Source organism: Coregonus clupeaformis, unplaced genomic scaffold (genome assembly GCF_020615455.1).
Source record: "Coregonus clupeaformis isolate EN_2021a unplaced genomic scaffold, ASM2061545v1 scaf0003, whole genome shotgun sequence".
Lineage (NCBI taxonomy): Eukaryota > Metazoa > Chordata > Actinopteri > Salmoniformes > Salmonidae > Coregonus > Coregonus clupeaformis.
In genome coordinates this window covers 1,418,117-1,443,372 of record NW_025533458.1, presented here as the reverse complement: position 1 = coordinate 1,443,372, position 25,256 = coordinate 1,418,117, and the positions used below count along the sequence as shown (strand labels likewise).

The 25,256-nt window shown below is 44.1% G+C and overlaps 1 protein-coding gene across 2 annotated transcripts; it reads left to right on the top strand.

Moving 5' to 3' along the window:
- Positions 1-260: 260 nt before the first annotated feature.
- Positions 261-25,256, top strand: LOC121554644. Of its 2 annotated transcripts, XM_041868303.2 has the most exons (9): positions 261-371; positions 2,714-2,823; positions 4,399-4,483; positions 12,583-12,778; positions 13,072-13,140; positions 13,247-14,316; positions 14,513-15,336; positions 16,054-16,233; positions 23,996-25,256. In XM_041868303.2, exons 1-9 carry the CDS (start codon positions 280-282, stop codon positions 24,244-24,246), a joined length of 2,877 nt encoding a protein of 958 aa, XP_041724237.1. In that variant the 5' UTR covers positions 261-279; the 3' UTR covers positions 24,247-25,256. The 2 variants fall into 2 exon arrangements, with proteins under 2 accessions (XP_041724237.1, XP_041724238.1); XM_041868304.2 differs by lacking the exon at positions 13,072-13,140.

Here is a 25,256-nt window from a genome sequence, read left to right as displayed (position 1 = left end):
CTAAACCCTGCCTTTGACTGAAATTGAAAAAGCATGACCATCCCCCATTTTCCTCCATGTGCGAATCTACTGGTTACTATGGCACGTCAATAAATTCCCAATAATTAAATTCTTGATTTATGTTATACTGATGTAAAGCCTTGTCAATTTGGAATCACATCCCTTCTTTTTGTAATTTTGCTATTCTCCCCCATTTTGCCATAACTAAACCTCTGCATACTCGCACATGCGCGTTGGGCAATCTACCGGATCGCGAGGTAGGGTAGAGGAGCAGTCCTAATGGCGGAGAACGTACGGTCGCCTTTTGACTACCGGGAGCCACCAACCCTCGACAGCGACGGGGATGGGAGCAAGCCTCCGCCGCCCCGAGGGTGAGATAAATAGCTTAACGGGGAATACATTTTTGTTGTGTATCTGATCACTTGCTAACGTTACTTTGTTTGAAAGTGAAGTAGAACGCAAGCCCTGCATGAGCGTGTATTTGTTTAGTTCCAGGCTTCCATCCGCGTGATGATTCTGCTGACAAAAATGACACACAGCAAAAGTGCTTTTTCGTTTCGGGATCGCTAGCTAGTTTCGTAATTGTGCAAGCTTGCACAGTCTGTCACCCACTTCACTTAACGCCGATTAGCCCTATGATTTTGCTCTTTCATTTGGAAGCTGTAATGCGCTGTCTTTTATTTAAATAACCAGCTAGCTAGCCATCTTAGCTTGTCTGGCCAGCTAACGCGTTAGTTACATCGGCAGAACAGTAACGTTAGTCTTAGATAACTGACTAGCTAACTAGATTTAATTGTATTTAGGATAGCCTTACATGATTCTGATAACTAACGTTAGCTAACTAGCGAGATGCATTATTCCTTGATGGCTTATTATTTGTGCATATTTAATAATTAAAACAACATCTGCATACCAGATGTTTTGGTAGCTAGCTAGATCATTTCTATTCAAACTGATGTTGGGGAAAAGCCCCAGTTACATTCAGGCATCACTTTCACTGTGTTGATGATCTGACTGACTTGTTGTCTACTGTATCAGAGAGAGCGAATGAGGGATGCAAATGTGTATCTCAGGTGTGTGTGGAGTGGGGCGCATTTATATAGGTCTGCTATTAGGGTTTGTCAAATATTTATTTAAAAAATGTAAATTATTTCACTATCTTAACATTGTTCCAAATATATATATATATATATTATAATATATATATATATATATATATATATATATATATATTATAATATATATATATATATATATATATTATAATATATATATATATATATATATATATATATATATATTATAATATATATATATATATATATATATATTTATAATTATAAAGCTATTATTTTCTGTCTTTGATATCAGATTATTTAGATCATTTATGGATTTGATTCAATTTGTTGATAGTATCCAATATAATATAATTTCAACATTTGTCTGTCACCCCAATTGTTAATGCCATATCTATTTCATTGCCCTTTTGAATATAACTTTAGAAACAATATTAGAATAACATTGCTGTGATTTAAATTATTCGATACGGTAGTGGCTGTAGGCCTACTTGGGGTTGTTTGATAGCAATAAATGGCCTATTCATAATGTGGCAGATGTAAATGCAAGTTACTTTACATGGCCAAATGTATGTGGACACTCCTTCAAAGTAGTGGATTCCTCTATTTCAGCCACACCCGTTGCTGACGTGTATAAAATCGAGCACACAGCCATTGTCAGTAGAATGGCCCGTACTGAGGAGCTCAGTGACTTTCAACGTGGCACCGTCACAGGATTCCATCTTTCCAACAAGTCAGTTCTTAACATTTCTGCCCTGCTAGAACTGTAAGTGCTGTTATTGTGAAGTGGAAATGTCTATGAGCAACAACGGCTCAGCCGCGAAGTGGTAGGCCACACAAGCTCACAGAACGGGACCGCTGAAGCGTGTAGCGCGTAAAAATCATCTGTCCTCGGTTGCAACACTCACTACCGCGTTCCAAACTGCCTCTGGAAGCAACGTCAGCGCAAGTACTGTTCGTCAGGAGCTTCATGAAATGGGTTTCCATGGCCGAGCAGCCACACACAAGCCTAAGATCACCATGCACATTGCCAAGCTTCGGCTGAAGTGGTGTAAAGCTTGCCACCATTGGACTCTGGAGCAGTGGAAACGCATTCTCTGGAGTGATAAATCACGCTTCACCATCTGGCAGTCCGACAGACGAATCTGGGTTTGGCGGATGCCAGGAGAGAACGCTACCTTTATCTAAAAATGTAATTCTTGTCATGCACAACAGAAATGTCTGCAGCCGACAGTATTTTTCAGTGACAACAAGTTTCTGGGGACATTATTCCATTACACACAGGTGTTCAGCGCATGCTACGTAGCTAATTAGCACAGGTGGTCCCTCTGTCTTCCATCTGTCTGCCGTAAACACGCGCTGTAACATGGAGATATGGCCATGTGGGAACACTAACCCTATAAAAGGTGTGTATCAATGCAACTTTATTTATTATTATTTATTGCTGATATGAAAGATAAGGACCTTATGCTCCCAAAACCTGTACCGCAAGCGATGCGTGTTAATGTTCAGACTGAGCGTTTGGGCACTTAACAAAACTCCCCCTTGCAGAAGACTCCTTCGTCCAATGACTCTTATGTGTAATGGAACTGAAAGTCATGAACAAGGGCTAAAGGAACCCCTCATGTGTATTGTAGGCGGGTGTGTGGGAGAAAAAGAAAGGGTACGCCCGTGAAGGTGTGTGACCTGGCCTACGTGACTGAGGACGAAGAGGAGGAAAGTCTGTCTGAACACAGCTACAGTCCGGGTAAAAACACACACACACACACACACACACACACACAAGACACCCTATCATGTGCCTTCAGAAAGTATTCACACCCCTTGACTTTTTCCAAATGTTGTTGTGTTATAGCCTGGATTTGTCACTGGCCTACACACAATACCCCATAATGTCAAAGAGGAATTATGTTTTTACAAACTCATAACAAAATGTAAAGCTGGAATGTCTTGAGTCAATAAGTATTCAACCCCTTTGTTATGGCAAACCTAAATACGTTCAGGAGTAAACATTTGCTTCACAAGTTGCATGGACTCACTCTGTGTGCAACAATAGTGTTTAACATGATTGTTGAATGACTACCTCATCTCTGTACCCCACACATACAATTATCTGTAAGGTCCCTTAGTCGAGCAGTGAATTTCAAACACAGATTCAACCAAAAGACCAGGGAGGTTTTCCAATGCCTTGCAAATAAGGGCACCTATTGGTAGATGGTTAAAATAAAGCAGACATTGAATATCCCTTTGAACATGGTGAAGTTATTAAATACACTTTGGACGGTGTATCAATACACCCAGTCACTACAAATATACAGGCGTCCTTTCTAACTAATTTGCCGGAGAGGAAGGAAACCACTCAGGGATTTCACCATGAGGCCATTGGTGACTTTAAATCAGTTACAGAGTTTAATGGCTGTGATAGGAGAAGACGGGATGGATCAACAACATTGTTGTTACTCCACAATACTAACCTAATTGACAGAGTGAAAAGAAGGAAGCCCGTACAGAATAAAAATATTCCAAAACATGCATCATGTTTGCAACAAGGCACTAAAGTCATGTGGCAAAGCCAAAACAACACATTACTGAGTACCACTCTCCATATATTTAAGCATAGTGGTGTTTGCATCATGTTATGGGTATGCTTGTAATCACTGGGGAGTTTTTCAGGATACAAAACTAATGGAATGGAGCTAAGCACAGACCAAATCCTAGAGGAAAACCTGGTTCCTTTCAACAAGACAATAACCTTAAACAGAAGGCCAAATCTACACTGGAGTTGCTTACCAAAAAATACATTGAATGTTCCTGAGTGGCCAATTTACAGTTTTGACTTAAATCTACTTGGAAATCTATTGCAAGACCTGAACAATGGTTGTCTAGCAATAATCAACAACCAATTTGACAGAGCTTGAAGAATTTTGAAAAGAATGATTGCCAAATGTTGCACAATCCAGGTGTGGAATGCTTTTAGAGACTTACCCAGAACAGCTGTAATCGCTGCCAAAGGTGCTTCTACAAAGTATTGACTCGGCGTGTCAATACTTATGTATATTAGATATTTCTGTATTTAATTTTCAATAAATGTGCAAAAATGTCTAAACATGTTTTCACTTTGTCATTATGGGGTATTGTGTGTAGATGGGTATATGGGTGAGGGGAAAAAAATACTATTTTAATCAATTTTGAATTCAGGCTGTAACACAACAGTATGTGGGATAAGTCAAGGGGTATTAATACTTTCTGAAGGCACTGTATGTGTAAGTATACATTTGGTTAAATGTGTGCTTCTGTTCTTACCTGTGTGTAACTCTACTAGGTGGTGAGCAGTACCCAGAGGGAGCGGAGGACAGACTGCCTCCACCAGGAAGCCCTTACTACCTTGCTGACCCCTCCCAGCTCTGGTGAGAGAGACAATAGGATTATTGAATTACACTTTTAAAAAATGTATTCTTCTAAAACAAACAGCCAATGTCAAACATAAATATAAAGGCAACATGCAACAATTTCAAAGATTTTACTGAGTTTACAGTTCAAATAAGGAAATCAGTCAATTTAAATACATTTATTAGGCCCTAATATATGGACTTCACCACTGGGAATACAGATATGCATCTGTTGGTCACAGATACCTTTAAAAAAAGGTAGGGGCGTGGATCAAAAAACCGGTCAGTATCTGGTGTGATCAGCATTTGCCTCATGCAGTGTGACACATCTCCTTCGCAAAGTGTTGATCAGGCTGTTGATTGTGGAATGTTGTCCCACTCCTCTTCAATGGCTGTGCGAAGTTACTGGATATTGGCGTGAACTGGAACGCGCTGTTTTACATGTCGATCCAGAGCATACTAAACATGCTCAATGGGTGACATGTCTGGTGAGTATGCAGACAATGGAAGAACTTGGATATTTTCAGCTTCCAGGAATTGTATACAGATCCTTTCGACACAGGCCATGCATTATCATGCTGAAACATGAGGTGATGGCGGTGGATGAATGGCACGACAATGGGCCTCAGGATCTCGTCACTGTATCTCTGTGCATTCAATTGCCATCGATAAAATGCAATTGTATTCATTGCCCGTAGCTTATGCCTGCCCTTACTGTAACTTCACCGCCACAATGGGGCACTATGTTCACAACGTTGACATCAGCAAACCGTTCGCCCAAACGATGCAATCTGCCCAGTACAGTTGAAACTGGGATTAATCTGTGAAGAGCACAATTCTCCAGCGTGCCAGTGGCCATTGAAGGTGAGCATTTGCCCACTGAAGTCGGTTACGACGCCGAACTGTAGTCAGATCAAGATCCTGGTGAGGACGACGAGCATGCAGATGAGCTTCCCTGAGACGGTTTCTGACAGTTTGTGCATAAATTGTTCAATTGTGCAAACCCACAATTTCATCAGCTGTCCGGGTGGCTGGTCTCAGACGTGATGTGGAGGTCCTGGGCTGGCGTGGTTACACGTGGTCTGCGGTTGTGAAGCCGGTTGGATGTACTGCCAAATTTCTTTACTTCGGCTAATTCTCTGGCAATAGCTTTGGTTGACACTCCTGGAGTCAGCATGCCAATTGCACGCTCCCTCAAAACTTGAGACATCTGTAGCATTGTGTTGTGTGACAAAACTACATATTTTACAGTGGCATTCTACAGTCCCCAGCAGAAGGTGCACCTGTGTAATGATCATGCTGTTTAATCAGCTTCTTCATATGCTATACCTGTCAGATGAATGGATTATCTTGGCAAAGGAGAAATGATCACTAACAGGGATGTAAACAAATTTGTGCACAAAATTTGAGAGAAATAAGCTTTTTGTGTGTATGGAAGATTTCAGGGATTTTTTATTTAGGCTCATAAACATGGGAACAACGAACACTACATGTTGCGTTTTATAATTTAGTTCAGTATAAATACATTCTAAAAATTAACAAACTTAAACATACAGTAGTAGGCCTCGGCTACACAGTAGACCTAGCCTACTAGACAGACTTGGGTTACACATAACCAGGGGTTAATTTTTTGTAAGTATTTTTTTTGGGGGGGAACATAATCAGAACCGGGAACGAAAGTGATCCATACTGTTCCGGAACAGAACTGTTATTTTAAAAGCATGGGAACAGGTTAATAACGTTATTTGACGTTCTGGGACTTTTTTCAGTCCCACAAAAAAACGTTACAAGGCGCCTATGCAAAGCCCTCACTCTGTCACTCAAACTTATTCCAGTGTCTGCCTGCCAGCTGGAAATCTTTGTCTGTGCGTGTAGGCTACCTGCTCCGCCCACCTCCGAAGCATAGGCTACTGTAGCCTACTGACATTACAAGCGTGAGTCAGAAATTAGGGAGAGATTCTTAATCAGAGAAGAATGGATTATTTTTCAATGCTAGTTACAGAAACTATAGTTATCACGTTTCACATTGGATTTATTAAAATGCCTTCAGAAAGTATTTACACCCCTTGACTTTTTCCACATTTTGTGTTACAGCCTGAATTAAAAACTGATATGTAGCTGCAATATGTCACTTTTTGGGCGACCAGAACAAATTCTCATAGTAATAGAAATGTGAGTGATAGATCTGTCATTCTCATTGAAAGCAAGTCTAAGATGTGGTAGATCTTTTCTATGCACGCTATTTCTATGCACCGCGTTGAGTTTTTGCCTCTTTTTTACTTTTGGTTTTGTACTCCCGAGTGGCGCAGTGGTCTAAGGCCCTAGCTGTGCCACTAGAGATCCTGGTTCGAGTCCAGGCTCTGTCGCAGCCGGCCGCGACCGGGAGACCCATGGGCGGCGCACAATTGGTCCAGCGTTGTCCAAGGTAGGGGAGGGTTTGGCCGGCAGGGATGTGGGTTCGTTTCCCACAGGGCGCCAGTATAAAAAAATTAATAATAATAATGCATTCACTAACTGTAAGTCGCTCTGGATAAGAGCGTCTGCTAAATGACTCAAAGGAAAATGTAAAATGTACACCAGCTTCAAACAGCTGAAATACAATATTTTTGATTATTGAAAGGTTTTTCACACTGGTTTAGATGGTATAATGTTTCTCTACATTATACATTGCTTGTTTTGTCACACAAACTGACATTAGGCGAACTAGTCGAATTTTAGCAACCAGGAAATGGCGGAGCGATTTCTGCATATTGCAAGTTTTTTAAATTGAGATTTTTTTGTCACTGCCCACACAATACCCCATAATGTCAAAGTAGAATTAATGTTTTTCAAAATTGTTACAAATTTTATAAAAAATTAAAAGCTGAATTGTCTTGAGTCGATAAGTATTCAACCCATTTATTATGACAAGCCTAAATAAGGTCAGGAGCACAAATTTGCTTAACAAGTAAGTTGCATGGATTCACTCTGTGTACAATAGTGTTAAACAATTGTTTTTTTGATGACTACCTTATCTCTGTACCCCACACATACAATTATCTGTAAGGTCCCTTAGTCGAGCAATGAATTTCCAACACAGATTCAACCACAAAGAACAGGGAGGTTTTCCAATGGCTCACAAAGAAGGGCACCTGTTGGCAGATGAAATTTGTCCTGAATACAAAGTGTCTTGTTTGGGGCAAATCCAATACAACACATTACTGAGTACCACTCTCCATATTTTCAAGCACAGCGGTGGCTGCATCATGCATCATCCACCAGACAGTGTAGATTAATTCACCTTTCAGCAGGACAATAACCTAAAACGCAAGGCCAAATCTACACTGGAGTTGCTTATGAAAAAAGACAGTGAATGTTCCTGAGTGGCCGAGTTGCATTTAAGTCAAAACTGTATTTGAAAATCTATGGCAAGACCTGAAAAATGATTTTCTAGCAATAATCAACAACCAATTTGATAGAGCTTGAAGAATTTTGAAGATAACAATAGCCAAATATTGCACAATCCGGTGTGGAGAGCTCTTAGACTTACCCAGAAACAGCTGTAATCGCTGCCAAAGGTGCTTCTAAAAAGTATTGACTCAGAGGTGTGAATACTTATGTAAATAAGATCAAATCACATTTTATTTTGTCACATGCACTGAATACAACAGGTTACCTTACTGTGAAATGCTTTCTTAAAAGCCTGTAACCAACAATGCAGTTCAAGAAATAGAGTTAAGAAAATATTTACTAAATAAACTAAAGTAAAAAATAAAATAACAATAACGAGGCTATTTACAGGGGGTACCGAGTCAATGTGCAGGTTAGTCGAGGTAATTTTTACATGTACAGTGCCTTGCAAAAGTATTCATCCCCCTTGCCGTTTTTCCTATTTTGTTGCATTACAACCTGTAATTTAAATTTATTTGGATTTCATGTAATGGACATACAAAAAAATAAATAGCGGAAAAGTGATGCGTGCATATGTATTCACCCCCTTTGCTATGAAGCCCCTAAATACGATCTGGTGCAACCAATTACCTTCAGAAGTCACATAATTGGTTAAATAAAGTCCACCTGTGTGCAATCTAAATGTCACATGATCTGTCACATGATCTCAGTATATATACACCTGTTCTGAAAGGCCCCAGAGTCTGCAGCACCACTAAGCAAGGGGCACCACCAAGCAAGCGGCACCATGAAGACCAAGGAGCTCTCCAAACAGGTCAGGGACAAAGTTGTGGAGAAGTACAGATCAGGGTTTGGTTATAAAAAAAATATCCAAAACTTTGAACATCCCACGGAGCACCAATAAATCCATTATTAAACAATGGAAAGAATATGGCATCACAACAAACCTGCCAAGAGAGGGCCGCCCACCAAAACCAACGGACCAGGCAAGGAGGGCATTAATCAGAGAGGCAACAAAGAGACCAAAGATAACCCAGAAGGAGCTGCAAAGCTCCACAGCGGAGATTGGAGTATCTGTTCGTAGGACCACTTTAAGTCGTACACTCCGCTGGGCTTTACGGAAGAGTGGCCAAAAAAAAGCCATTGCTTAAAGAATAGAATAAGCAAACACCTTTGGTGTTCGCCAAAAGCCATGTGGGAGACTCCCCAAACATATGGAAGAAGGTACTCTGGTCATATGAGACTATAATTGTGCTTTTTGGCCATCAAGGAAAATGCTACGTCTGGCGCAAACCCAACACCTCTCATCACCCAGAGAACACCATCCCAACAGTGAAGCATGGTGGTGGCAGCATCATGCTGTGAGGTGATCTATTTTTTGTTGTTGATTTAATCCATTTTGAATTCAGGCTGTAACACAACAAAATGTGGAAAAAGTCAAGGGGTATGAATACTTTCTGAACTACAAAAAGGTAATACGTGTTTTTAATTATGTTGCCGCACTGCACACACAAGCTTTTTAGCTAGCTAGCTAGCTCTGGTCCAATGTTAAGCCAACTCTGGGAAGTTCAAAGACATTCAAAGTTTCTCCATAGAAGCTGCTCCTCCGTAGGTATAATTCTGTGGGCGTAATTTAGATAATGAATATCATAACAAGATGCCCAGCTCTTCAAGTCTCCTCATCCTCGCTCTCTCCCCACCCGCAAAATGCAGTCGCATCTCGTGCCCTACATTGGTCTGTCTGTTGCATGTAAACAAGAGCTTGCCCACTCCTTAGCAAGCTGTTCTATCCACACTGATTGGTGAAGTAATTTTATTTTGTCAAGCTAATATACAAAAATATATATATTTCAGAAGTTTAAAAAGGAACAGAAAGGAATGATATAAACCGTTTTGTTTGGGTTCGAACCAGTTCAGAACTTTATTTTGCAGGTTGGAACAGTGGAACGGAATGAACAAAAAAAAATGGTTCTGTTCAGAATGAAATTATTTGAAAATGTATTTCAGTTCCAACCCCTGCTTATGTGGTCCTCTGTAGCTCAGCTGGTAGAGCACGGCGCTTGTAACGCCAAGGTAGTGGGTTCGATCCCCGGGACCACCCATACACAAAAAATTTATGCACGCATGACTGTAAGTCGCTTTGGATAAAAGCGTCTGCTAAATGGCATATTATTATTATTATTATTATTATTATTATTATTATTATAACAAAACAAAGGACGACATTGTCATAGCCATAGAGCAGGACTCCCTCAGTAGATCAGCGATCTCAGGCTCCTAAACTGAGTTAGATGATGGTGATGATGATGATGATGATGCAGGTGTCTTGTCGGCTCTGATGTTATCCTCTGCATCTATGTAGCCTGTGATGCAAGGTGATGGAGTTGGTTTGCTGGCCCTGATGTCGTCCTCAGCTCAGCCTCTCTGTAGCCTGGACTTTGTACCCCTCCACAACTAACGTGTAGCAAACACTTGTGTGATGCCTCTGTTGCTGCTGCTGCTGCTATGGCGCAAAAACCCCCACCACACACCAGTCTAGCGTGGTAGTCATCCTCACTACGAGCTAACTTCCATTTCCATGATATAGTCTGTTCTCATTGATCAAGAAGCAGCCGGTTCTGAGATGCATATTTTAAATGTAAACATTAGCCGGCTGGCTGGCTAGCTAGCTAGCCAAACCAGACAAGCCAACCTGCCTCTAAAATATGTACAACATTTATAGAGCTCTCTGTTTGCATTGAGACTGCAGTGTAAGGCTCAACCTATTGCAGTGGTCACTAAGTCTTCGAAGGGTGTGCAAGCTTTTGTTCAAGCGCAGTACTAGCACACGGCATTTCCATCAAAGGACCCATGAGAACCAACGTCAAGTTCATAGGAGCATATCAAATTGGGTGTCAAATGAATGCTAAGAGTCAATTTACATTCACAGTAGAATGGCCATACTGAAGAGCTCAGTGACTTTCAACGTGGCACCGTCATAGGATGCCACCTTTCCAACAAGTCAGTTCATCAAATTTCTGCCCTGCTTGAGCTGCCCTGGTCAACTGTAAGTGCTGTTATTGTGAAGTGGAAACGTCTAGGAGCAACAACGGCTCAGCCGCGAAGTGGTAGGCCACACAAACTCACAGAACAGGATCGGTGAGTGCTGAAGCGAGTAAAAATCGTTTGTCCTTGGTTGCAAAACTCACTACCGAGTTCCAAACTGCCTCTGGAAGCAACGTCAGCACAAGAACTGTTCGTCAGGAGCTTCATTAAATGTTTTTTTCCATGGCCGAGCAGCCGCGCACACAAGCCTAAGATCACCATGCGCAATGCCAAGCGTCGGCTCGAGTGGTGTAAAGCTCGCCGCCATCGGACTCTGGAGTAGTGGAAACGCATTCTCTGGAGTGATTAATCACGCTTCACCATCTAGCAGTCTGACGTACAAATCTGGGTTTGGCAGATTTTTATTTTTAGTCATTTAGCAGACGCTCTTATCCAGAGCGACTTACAGTTAGTGAGTGCATACATTTTCATACTGGCCCCCCGTGGGAATCGAACCCACAACCCTGGCGTTGCAAACGCCATGCTCTACCAACTGAGCTACACAGGACTATATGCCAGGAGAACGCTACCTGCCAGAATGCATAGTGCCAAATGTAAAGTTTGGTGGCTAGGCCCCTTCGTTCCAGTGGAGGGAAATCTTAACGCTACAGCATACAATTACATTCTACACGATTCTGTGCTTCCAACTTTGTGGCAACAGTTTGGGGAAGGCCCTTTCCTGTTTCAGCATGACAATGCCCCCGTGCACAAAGCGAGATCCATACAGAAATGGTTTGTCGAGATGGGTGTGGAAGATTTTGACTGGCCTGCACAGAGCCCTGACCTCAACCCCTTCGAACACCTTTGGGATGAATTGGAACGCCGACTGCGAGCCAGGCCTAATCGTCCAACATTAATGCCTGACCTCACTAATGCTCTTGTGGCTGAATGGAAACAAGTCCCCGCAGCAATGTTCCAACATCTAGTGGAATGCCTTTCCAGAAGAGTGGAGGCTGTTATAGCAGCAAAGGGGGGACCAACTCCATATTAATGCCTATGGAATGAGATGTTCAACGAGCAGGTTTGGATAGCACAGTACAATACAGCACAGGAGACACACAGGCACACACACGCCTACACACACGCTAGCACACACACTCTACACATGTACATTTTAATATTGTATGGTAGTATTGTACATTTTGTGCTGTGGATATGTAGTGGTGTGGTGCCTTGGCAGCAACTAATGGGGATCAAAAAAATTGCTGACATCTTAGAATTTTAATTCGGAGCAGATATTTTAAGAGTTTTTGGAAACGTGGTCGCATAAACCTGATGGAGACTTTACATGAATTCCATTACCAAAGTTTGCATTACCAAAGAGTTCTTCCACTAAATTCGTTTTAGAAAAATGTTCTGTGGAAATTGTCACAATTAGTCCTTTTGCATATAATTGTATGTTTTGATAAACTTTGAAATCAATGGTTTTTGTTTGGCATACATTTTAAAGTGAAAAAAACTGAGTCAAAGCTCACGTAGGATAGCCCACAACTCACCAAGACCTTGATCAGTGAAATGCGGTGTGTCAGTGCTGGGGTAGAGCAAAAGGTGGCACACCGTGTATCTCTCCAGGACCAGGCTTGGTGACCACCAATCCAATGGTGAGTGGATGGTATGTAATGTTATTGTGTTTCTCTGTACAGTGTGTCGGAGCTGGGCGAGGAGGGGGCGAGTGGGGTCCGGGGGCCAGTGCTCTTCCACCCCCCGCCCAACTGCAGAATCCGAGAGGTGCACTGTGGAAGCCAGGTGCGACTGGTCGTTATAGCGATCCACGACATCGCCAAAGGGGAGGAGATAACGGTGGACTACAGCCTGACGGACTGGGGAGAGAACGCCATGGTGATTATGACTCACTGATAACATCACCAGCTTTCCTCATCGCAAACCCATTTCAGCCATTCTTAAATATACTCGGTGAATGAGTGTTGTTAGAGGTCATGACGTCTGACTAACAGCAACCTTATACACATCAAAATTGACATTGTTCATCTGTAGGCATTACTAGTTACATGTCATGTTGTCTCCTTGTTCTAAAAAAAACATTGCAATGCCCAGTGTAATTGTTGTGGCACTCAGATATAAATGCTCTGAATCCATATTGAAGCCTGTTGGTTGTGTTATGAATATTCTAGGGATTCCATAGCTCTGTGTCTTCGCGAGGGTTTGACTGCAGCTTTAACCCAGACAATAACATTAAGAAGGTAATCAAAACGGTTGTGACCCTACCTCAAGTTCATTTAATCAATTGGTTACTGAGGGTATTTACAAAGGTATTTTTGTCTTGTTTTGGGGTTTGTCTCCAAACAGGAGGAAGAGCCCGGCCCCCACCCCCACCCTCTGTCTCTCTCCGTCTCCGACTACCTCACCCCCTCCTGGTCCCTCTCCCCCTCCTCCTCCCCACTCACCCACTCTGAGCCCAGCGACTCGGACCGAGAAGAAGATGAGGAGGAAGACGACGACGATGACGATGATGACGACGATGAAGAAGAAGAGATTGAGGAGCTGAGGGGCCGCATGCTCCGCCGCCGAAAGAAGCGCAAGATAGCTGTCACGGTCACCACCAAGAAGAGCAGCGCTGCCAACCCCAGGGCCGGACCCGGCCACCCCTGCTCGTCCTCCTCCTCCCGACTGGCCGCCACCTCCTCCCCGACCCAGTCTCAGCCCGCCATGGCCCTGGCGCCCCCCACCACCAATATCAACAACAACATCAACATAAACATCGGCAGCTCCAGCGGGGCTACGGTCAGCCGACGGCAGCACTGTTCCTACTGCGGCCGCCACTACCGTTCACTGGCGCGCCACCTGGAGAAACACCATGCCAACCAGCCAAAGGTCAGGGCGGCCATGGATCTAGCCACACTCCACACACACTCCTCCTCTACCTCCTCCCATCCTCACCCGTCCTCCACCAGCTCCTCTCATGGCCACACCTTCGCCTCCCCCCAGCCCTCCTCATCCTCCGTTCCCGCCCCTCCCCCTCTTTTCTCCAGGGAGAGAGAGAGGGATGCGCCGGCCACTCGAAGTTCCTCGGGGGCGGTCTCCTTTTCGCTCTCACTGTCCCCGCCCTCGGCTGCTCAGTCGGCCGTGGCCAAGAAAGGCTCCAGCTTATCGGTGCAGACGCCAAAGCAAGGCTCCGCCCCTGCAGTGGCGCCGGTGAAAAGTCTGCCCACACCCACACCACCCAGGAGGGGCCGCAGGCCGAAGAGAGCGAAGGAGGAGGAGCAGCAGAAAACGGAGGAGTGTGTCAGGAGCAAGGAGGAAGAGATACCTCCACCTTCTACCCCCGAGCCGGAGGAAGAAGAGCCGGGTGAGGAGCTGGAGCTGAGTGGAGCCGGGGAAGAGGAGAGTCCTGAGGATAAGAGTGCAGAGATGGCTAGGTATGTGATGGATATGGTTCAGCTGCATTGGAAAGAGAAGGCGGGCCTAACTGAAATGTGAAATATGAAGTTCTGAATCGAAACTGCTTGAGAAATGACAGCATATTCTGCCATTCTATTATTATTATTATTATTATTGTTGTGATAAAGACAAAGTAAAAATATTATTTTTTGACATTGTTTTTACTTTCTCTAGCTCCCACAGACATCACATGCCCCCTCTCCTCTCCTCCCTCTCCTGCCTGGTGCTCTACCTCCGCCGGCAACAGCACTCCTCCTTCTTGTCCCTGTCTCGCTCCCCCAGTTCGGCCGAGGCCTGGCGCCTCCTTTGCCACTCCAGCCTGGCGCTACTTATCCTCTACAACCGCCACCGTGAGTGTGAAGTGGCCAAGCTCACCACCCAGGACTACCACAACCGCACCACCGCCCCGAGCCCGACCCAGGCTAACTTGGCCAACAACCCCACCACCGGCCTAGAGGCCATCCTCTCCCCCTTCGAGCGCCAGGTCCTTTGCCACCTCCCCCGGGCAGGTGTGCTGGGCAAAAGGGGGCGCATCCAGCCCCTCATCCTGCCCCCGCACTGCGAGCCCTGCATGGAGCTGCTCCTTCATACCTCTGCCAACGTGGGCGTGGACCCCCACAGCCCCTACGTCTTCTCCCGGCCCTTCCACTCGCCCGCCACCCCGCTCCGGGGCACCGACCTGCTGCGCAACCTGGCACGGGCCAGCGGCGCCAAGAACCCCGGGGCGCTGACCCAGACACGGGTGCGCCGGCAGGTGGCCATCCTCACCCAGCTACTGCTCCTGGAGGAAGGTGAAGGGCAGGGCCAGCCAGGCGGGGCGGCCGGCAAGCGCCTGGAAGACTTCCTGCAGAGGGAGTACCATGTGACCCAGAGCTGCACCACGATAGGCCGAGACCCTGCGCTGATTGGACGTGTGGGCAGGGTGGTGCTTTATGGGGAGCAGGAGGGCGTGCTGTTCAGGGGGATGAGCCTGCAGCACATTTGTCTGGAGCTGGATGGTAAGGAGACACTGCCGGGAACTCGGCTCTGGTATGACGAAGCTAGCACTCCCTACTAATCCATGATAGAACGCCATCCCTAATCAAAGAAAGTTGGGGGCATTCTGTTCATTAAGGGTTTGCACCAGTGCAAAGCCTGCACTGGTTACCTTCAGAAGAAAATACAAGAGAAATGTTGACTTGCATTTAGGTGGGAACTATTAATCTCCCCAATTTTCTCTCATTGTGATGATGGAGGAGAGGAGGAAACAAGGAGGTTCTGAGAAGGATCAGCAGTAGAGTAATTGATAGCTTTGTTAATAGGAGAATATGCTCGTCATGCTCACTAGGGGTATGTTTACTAGTTGTAAGTTGTTAATAAAGCATGAATAAGGGAGGCTTTACACTGAGGGAGGTGACACAAGGGCGATTCTCCTCTCGCTATGACATACTGCTGTGAGCAAACTAACCATAACATTTTAAATAGATGGGAGCTCTAAATACTGCACCTTGTGATTGCATTGCCTGCAGTACAACAATCTGTCCTTCTCACAGACATTGCTAACGGACTATGTGATATGTTACGGTTTGCTCATTACAAGTGTGTAAATGCCAGAGGAAAACTTTGCCATGAGTCACCAAGCCCTTTGCATTGTATAAGGCAGGTGATGGTGAATTAACAAAGCATTTTGTATATGTGTTATAGTGCCCTCTACCTCTTCTATCCCTATCCAACAGTCATGTCAGGGAACTCTGCAGACTCCTTCTCAGGTGACTCAAACGGGGAGACAGAGAAGGTGGAGGTGGTGACGAAGCGACCAGGTCGACCCCCCCGCAAGAAGAAAGGACCCCCTCCCTCCCCTGTTAACCCTCTGCTCCCTGGTGGCCACAAAAGGAGAAGCATCCAGCCCAAGTCAGGTATGTACTGTTGTATTGTTTGGCCTACCCAACGCTTTATCAATCAATCAATCAATTTTATTTTATATAGCCCTTCTTACATCAGCTAATATCTCGAAGTGCTGTACAGAAACCCAGCCTAAAACCCCAAACAGCTAGTAATGCAGGTGTAGAAGCACGGTGGCTAGGAAAAACTCCCTAGAAAGGCGAAAGCCTAGGAAGAAACCTAGAGAGGAACCAGGCTATGAGGGGTGGCCAGTCCTCTTCTGGCTGTGCCGGGTGGAGATTATAACAGAACCATGCCAAGATGTTCAAAAATGTTCATAAGTGACAAGCATGGTCAAATAATAATCAGGAATAAATCTCAGTTGGCTTTTCATAGCCGATCATTAAGAGTTGAAAACAGCAGGTCTGGGACAGGTAGGGGTTCCATAACCGCAGGCAGAACAGTTGAAACTGGAATAGCAGCAAGGCCAGGCGGACTGGGGACAGCAAGGAGTCACCACGGCCGGTAGTCCCGACGTATGGTCCTAGGGCTCAGGTCTCTCAGTTGGCTTTTCATAGCCGATCATTAAAGAGTTGAAAACTCTGTATTCATGCGTATTTGGGTGAATGTTTTTGCACAATTGCCCGTTATTGCGCTACATCCCGTGCAAGCCAGTGCGTGCTAGCGTCAGACAAGTTTGAAAAACAAGGGACTCAACAAGCGAATCGATTACTTCCTCATACCTATCGATTTTTCAAATCTAGAAATGTTGGTCATTTCATCCTTCGTTAGTTTTTGTTATCAGTCGACTAAAACTCTGGACAATTTATGTCTAGTTTTAGTCATAGCCATTTTAGTCACATAGTGTATTAAATAATGAATATTTAGGCAACCTCAATTCCATCACGTGCCTTGTCCAACTAGGCCTACTATCCCCTCGTATACCTTAGCTGGCAACATTGATATTGTGGCAGATTGTAACCCATGCCAGACATAATTAAACATATAGACAATAAAGCCTTGGCTACACGTTAAACAATTTACAGCTCTGATTTTCTCCCCATCATAACCATCAAGGGGGGTAAATAAGTGGTTTCCTTGAAAAGGGGAGAATTTGAGCTTTCCAAGTATTACTGTACTCCTAATATTCAACAAATAGCATACGCTTTTCCAATTGGAAAAAGGCAACTGCAACTCGCATTTGAGGACCTTGGTGCGAGAGCGGCAACACAGATGAATGATGAACAGCGCACATGAGAAAATTGAGCTTCTGATGTGATTAAATGTAAATGTAATTAAAGCAAAAATAGCCTACATGAAAGTGAGAGAGTAAACATAATTGAGGTTAGTTACAAGTGAAGTGTCCTGGCTTCGCATCAGTTCAAAAGATTGACGAGTGATTGAAGTGACTGCCTGGGAGCTGTGTGGGAGAGCCGGGCAGATCAGCTCAATTAGACCACGCAACTGAAAGATGTAAATTCTGCCAAAGGATTGCATTAAATATTCTGCATGCATGCTTATGGTTGGACAAAACAATTGAAAAGGAGCTTCATGTCAAATTAAATGTCCATTAGTCTCACATGGAATTCACATCTTTGTAATAGTTATAGTTTTTTTTTCCCAGGGCGTCTCGTTATCGTCAATAGTTTTAGTCAGGAAAAAGATTGAGTATTTTTCATCATAGTTAACATTGCTGTCTGTACTCCTCTCTGTCTATATCCCGGCCTGTTCTATGATCAACTCATAAATAATCTACATGCAACAGTGTCTCTTGTGCCTTTCACAATGATTTCACAAGGCTTATTTAACACGATATGCCTAAATACTTATAACAAATAAGCTAACAAATAAACATGTTTTTCTTTCAATTATTGAATTACCTACATGATGTTATTTCACGTTATCCCTTTGGAGGGCACTATCACGTTGTTAAAAAATATGACTAGATCAGGCAATTTATATAACAGTAATATTGTCAAAATTCTGCTTTTACCAACCATAAGAAAAAAAATGTTATGCATGCAAACATACTGTGCATTCGGAAAGTATTCAGACCCCTTGACTTTTTCTACATTTTGTTACGTTACAGCCTTATTCTAAAATTGATTACATTAGTTTTTCCCCCCTCATATCTACACACAATACACCATACTGACAAAGCAAAAACAGGTTTTTAGCCATTTTTGCTAATTTATAAAACAATTACCGGAAATATCACATTTACATAAGTATTCAGACTCTTTTCTCAGTACTTTGTTGAAGCACCTTTGGCAGTGATTACAGCCTCGAGTCTTCTTGGGTATGACGCTTCAAGCTTGGCACACCTGTAGGCTCTGTCGTAGCCGGCCGCGACCGGGAGACCCATGGGGTGGCGCATAATTGGCCCTGCGTCGTCCAGGGTAGGGGAGGGAATGGCCGGCAGGGATGTAGCTCAGTTGGTAGAGCATGGTGTTTGCAACGGCAGGGTTGTGGGTTCAATTCTCACGGGGGGCCACTATGAAAAATAAAATAATGTATGTACTCACTAACTGTAAGTCGCTCTGGATAAGAGCGTCTGCTAAATGACTAAAATGTCAATGTAAATGTATTTGGAGTTTCTCCCATTCTTCTCTGCAGATCCTCTCAAGCTCTGTCAGGTTGGATGGGGAGCGTCATTGCACAGCTATTTTCAGGTCTGTCCAGAGATGTTCGATCGGGTTCAAGTCCGGGCTCTGGCTGGGACACTCAAGGACATTCATAAACTTGTCCCAAAGCCACTCCTGCGTTGTCTTGGCTGTGTGCTTAGTGTCATTGTCCTGTTGGAAGGTGAACCTTCGCCCCAGACTAAGGTCCTGAGCGCTCAGGAGCATGTTTTCATCAAGGATCTCTCTGTACTTTGCTCTGTTCATCTTTTGCCTCGATCCTGTCTAGTCTCCCAGTCCCTGCCGCTGAAAGACATCCCCACAGCATGATGCTGCCACCACCATGTTTCACCGTAGGGATGGTGCCAGGTTTCCTCCAGACGTGATGCTTGGCATTCAGGCCAAAGAGTTCAATCTTGGTTTCATCAGACCAGAGAATCTTGTTTCTAATGGTCTGAGAGTCTTTAGGTGCCTTTTGGTAAACTCCAAGCGGGCTGTCATGTGGCTTTTACTGAGGAGTGGCTTCCGTCTGGCCACTCTACCATAAAGGCCTGATTGGTGTAGTGCTGCCGAGATGGTTTTCCTTCTGGAAGGTTCTCCCATCTCCACAGAGGAACTCTAGAGCTCTGTCAGAGTGATCATCGGGTTTTTGGTCACCTCCCTGACCAAGGCCCTTCTCCCCCGATTGCTTAGTTTGGCCGGGCGGCCAGCTCTAGGAAGACTCTTGGTAGCTCCAAACTTCTTCCATTGCGGGCCTTCAATGCTGCAGAAATGTTTTGGTACCCTTCCCCAGATCTGTGCCTCGACACAATCCTGTCTTGGAGCTCTACGGACAATTCCTTCGACCTCATGGCTTGGTTTTTGCTCTGACTTGCACTGTCAACTGTGGGAGCTTATATAGACAGGTGTGTGCCTTCGCAAATCATGTCCAATCAATTGAATTTACCACAGGTGGACTCCAATCAAGTTGTAGAAACAGCTCAAGGATGATCAATGGAAACAGGATGCACCTGAGCTCAATTTCGAGTCTCATAGCAAAGGGTCTGAATAATTATGTAAATAAAGTATCTGTTTTTGTTTTATGTTTTTTTGCACAAAACAATGACCCTTTCGCTTTGTCATTATGGGGTATTGTGTGTAGATTGCTATTTTTAATCCATTTTAGAATAAGGCTGTTATGTAACAAAATGTGGAAAAAGTATTGGGGCTGAATACTTTCCGAAGGCACTGTATTAGGTGATAATTAAGAAAAGTGATCGTCAGGCGAAATTACTGTATATCAAACGTTTTACCATTGCAACATTAAGATGTACAGTCACATTCACCATGGTTGTCTGAAGCGTGCTATAGAGTTCACAACTGGCGATGCCTCATTGCGATTGGTTATTCCCCATCATTTGCAACAATGTCAATGAAGCGTCATCACTATCTTTCCTTTGTGGTACCTCAAACTGTTTTGATTACCAGCTGAGTTGATTTTACTCCTGGCTCAGAGTTTGTCTGGTCAAGGTCTTAACATCATCCTAGAAACTACTCTAAGCTGGGTTTTAACAGGATTCCCAGGACCTTTTCTGATATGCTTTGTGGATACGGGCCCTGATCTTAAAAATATTTATATACGGTGCCTTCAGAAAGTATTCATACCCGTTGGTGTATTACACATTTTGTTGTGTTACAGCCTGAATTCAAAATCTCACACATCTACACACAATACCCCATAATGACAAAGTGAAAACATGTTTTTAGAGAATGTATTGACATTTCATTGTAGATTTGGCCTTGTGTTTTGGGTTGTTTTCTTCTCTCAGTATCTGGTGGAAAGCAGACTGAACCAGCTTTTCCTCTAGGATTTTGTGCTCCATTCCGTTAGTTTTTTATCCTGAAAAACTCCCCAGTCCTTAATGAGTACAAGCATACCCATAACATGATGCAGCCACCACTATATTTGAAAATATGGAGAGTGGTACTCAGTAATGTGTTGTATTGGATTTGCCCCAAACATAACACTTTGTATTCAGGACAAAAAGTTAATTGCTTTGACACATTTTTTGCTGTATTACTTTAGTGCCTTATTGCAAACAGGATGCATGTTTTGGAATATTTGTATTCTGTACAGGCTTCCTTTTCATTCTGTATTGTGAAGTAACTACAATGTTGTTGATCCGTCCTCAGTTTTCTGTCACAGCCATTAAACACTGTAACTGTTTTAAAGTCAACGTTAGCCTCATGGTGAAATCCCTGAGCATTTTCTTCCCTCTCTGGCAACTGAGTTAGGAAGGATGCCTGTATCTTTGTAGTGACTGGGTGTATTGACACACCATCCAAAGTTTAATTAATTACGTCACCAAGCTCAAAGGGATATTCAATGTCAGCTTTTTTTTATTTAGACCAATCTACCAATAGGTGCCCTCCTTTGCAAGGCATTGGAGCGTCATCACTATCTTTCCTCGACTGAGGGACCTTACAGATAATTTTATGTATGGGTTACAGAGATGAGGTAGTCATTCAAAAATCATGTTAAACACTATTAGGCAATAACTCAAAAAGGAAGTACCCGTAATAAGGTGGTCTGACCAATCGGAATCCATGTTTCAAGATTGTTTTGATCACGTGGACTGGGATGCCTCTGAGAATAACATTGATGTATACACTGACACAGTGACTGAGTTCATCAGGAAGTGTATAGGGGATGTTGTTCCCACTGTGACTATGAAAACCTATCCAAACATAAATCTGTGGGTAGATGGCAGCATTCGCGCAAAACTGAAAGCGCAAACCACCCCATTTAACTACGGCAAGGTGACTGAGAATATGGTTGAGTACAAACAGTCCAGTTATGCCCTTCATAAGGCAATCAAACAGGCAAAACAGCAGTACAGAGACAAAGTGGAGTCACAATTCAACGGCTCAGTCACGAGAAGTATGTGGCAGGGACTCCAGACAATCACAGATTATAAAGGAAAAACCTGCCACGTCTTGCTCCCGGACAAGCTAAACACCTTATTCACCTGCTTCGAGGAAAACAGTGCCGCCGACGCGGGCCACCACTGCTCCCGTGGACTGTGACCTCTCGTTCTCCGTGGCCGACGTGAGTAAGACATTTAAGCGTGTTAACCCTGCCGGCCCAGGCGGCATCCCTAGCCGCGTCCTCAGTGCATGCGCAGACCAGTTGGCTGGAGTGTTTACGGACATATTCCATCTCTCCCCATCCCTGTCTGTTGTCCCCACTTGATTCAAGATGTCCACAATTGTTCCTGTTCCAAGAAAGTGAAGGTAACTGAACTAAATGACTATCGCCCCGTAGCACTCACTTCTGTCATCATGAAGCGCTTTGAGAAGTTAGTTAAGGATCATATCACCTCCACCTTACCCGACACCCTAGACCCACTGCTATATACCACCCCAATAGATCCACGGATGTCACAATCGCCATCGCAGTGCCCTATCCCATCTGGACAAGAGGACTACCTATGTAAGAATGCTGTTAATTGACTACAGCTCAGCCTTCAACACCATAGTACCCTCCAAGCTCATCATTAAGGTTCTTAACAACGCTCTGTGCAACTGGATCCTGGACTTCCTCACGGGCTGCCCCCAGGTGGTAAAGGTAGGCAACAACACCTGGACTATGCTGATCCTCAACACAGGGGCCCCACAATGGTGCATGCTCAGACCCCTCTACTATGTTCACCCATAACTGCGTGGCCATGCACGTCTCCAACTCAATCATCAAGTTTGCAGACGACACAGTGGTAGGCCTGATCGACGGGCCTCAGTGGAGTAGGTGAAAAGCTTCCACTGACAATCTGAAATGGTCCACCCATACAGACATTGTGGTGAAGAAGGCGCAACAGCGCCTCTTCAACCTCAGGAGGCTGAAGAAATTCAGCTTGGCCCCTAAGACCCTCACAAACTTTTACATATGCACCATTTGAGAGCATCCTGTCGGGTTGTATCACCGCCTGGTACGGCAACTGCACTGTCCGCAACCGCAGGGCTCTCCAGAGGGTGGTGCGGTCTTCCCAGAGCATTGTGCGGTCTTCCCAACGCATCACCGGGAGGGCAATGCCCTCCAGGATATCTACAGCACCCGGTGTCACAGGAAGGCCAAGAAGATCATCAAGGACCTCAGCCACCCGAGCCACGGCCTGTTCACCATCCAGAAGGCGAGGTCAGTACAGGTACATCAAAGCTGGGACCGAGAGATCGAACATCTCTGGAGAGACCTGAAAATAGCTGTGCAGCAATGCTTCCCATCCAACCTGACAGAGCTTGAGAGGATCTACAGAGAAGAATGGGAGAAACTCCCCAAGTACAGGTGTGCCAAGCTTGTAGCGTCATACCCAAGAAGACTTGATGCTGTAATCGCTGCCAAACGTGCTTCAACAAAGTACTGAGTAAAGGGTCTGAGTACTTATGTAAATGTGATATTTCTTTATTTTAAATAAATTAACAAAATTCTAAAAAACTGTTTTTGCTTTGTCATTATGGGGTATTGTGTGTAGATTGAGGGAAAAAACGATTTTATCAATTTTAGAATAAGGCTGTAACGTAACAAAAGATCAAGGGGTCTGAATACTTTCCGATGTCTATTTATTTTTGTATTCATTTTTTCCCATTTTTTTGTACTCCGACATTGCTCGTCCTAATATTTCAATATTTTTTAATTCCATTATTTTACTTTTTTGATGTGTGTGTATTGTTAGATATTCCTGCACTGTTGGAGCCAGGAACACAAGCATTTCGCTACACCTGCAATAACATCTGCTAAATATGTGTATGCGACCAATAAGATTTGATGTATTATTGCACACAGTGAGTCCATGCAACTTATTATGTGACTTCTTAGGCACATTTGTACTCCTGAACTTATTTAGGCTTGCCATAACTAAGGGGTTGAATATTTATTGACAAGACATTTCAGCTTTTCATTTGTAATTAATTTGTAAACATTTTGTAAAACATAATTCCGCATTATGTGGTATTGTGTTTAGGCCAGTGACAAACAATCTAAATGTAAGCAATTTTATATTCAGGCTGTAATACAACAAAATGTGGAAAAAGTAAAGGGGTGTGAATACTTGCTGAAAGCACTGTATAGGTTAGGGGTTAGGTGCTCTGGGGATGGATTTGGAATTGGGTAATTGATACTTATAAGTCTGTCCTGTGTTCCCAGGGAAGCGTGGGGTGCTGAAGCGGCCCTGGTCAGAGGCGGAGCGCGTCGCCGTGGAGACGCACCTGAAGAGGAACATCATGGAGCTCCGCGTGCCAGCCAAGGCAGACTGTGAGCGCTGCTTGCAGCTCTGCCCCCTGCTGGTCAGCAACCAGCGCGACTGGAGGGCCATCAAGTTTTACTGCCACAACCGCATTCAGCTACTGAAGAAGCAAGGCAGGAAGGAGAGTGCAGGACAAGGGGCACTCTGTTAGATAGAGAGGGAGAGAGAGGGAGTGAGATATGGGAGAGGTCGAGAACTGACTTCTACGATCTGGAGTGACCTGATTCTGGTCCTGGCGAAGTAAGTGCAGTCTACTGGTTTTCGACTGAATTGACCTGACCTCTGACTTCATTTTTAAGACTCATACCTGGGACTAGGCATTCAATAATCAGTCCATATCTGCAGTGTTGGCTTCATCAAGAGTCAAAAAGATAATTAATTGAGATTAGTTGAAATGTCTCCTGTGACCCAGGGCCGTATCCTCAAAGCGTCTCAGAAAAGGCCCAAGGAATCCTGTTAAAACCTGATTTTAAGAAAAATAAAGCTCCCAGCTCAGAGTAGGTTTTAGGATGATGTTAAGACACTGCTCAGTCAAACTCAGTGTCTTATCTGGTAATCACGACAGTTTGGGGTACCGCAAAGGAAAGATAGTGATGCCGCTTTTTGACATTGTTGCAAATGATGGGGAATAATCAATCGTTATGAGGCATTGCCAGCTGTGAACTCTTTAGCACGCTTCAGACGTGACTGTATGTTGCAATGGAAAAGCGTTTGACATAATTTTCGCCTGACACGATCAGCCTTCTCTTAATTATTGCCTTATATGTTGGCATGCATAACTTTTTCATTTTTTATGAAATATGGTGGTAGTTGAAAAATTAATTAGCATAATAAATAGAAACCCATTAAATTCCGTCAGTTTTTTACGCTAAAGAGCAGAGTTTTTTTTTGCATAGGCTGTGTCTCAATCCACTGCATCCGCCGATGTCGCCCTTCCACATTTGCAGTGAAAGGTGGCAGAGTTAGTGGTGTTTGTCAGGCCATGAGACATCCCGGAAGTCTGTCTTCTCACAAACGTCCGAACGGTTTGGTCTACAAACTATTATGACCCCCCTCTGTCGACTAAGTGGGACTCTTATAACAAAAGAGGCTTCATGCAAAGCCTTTATTTTTACCCATACGGTCGTTCCATAGACAGTGGGGGAAAAAAGTATTTAGTCA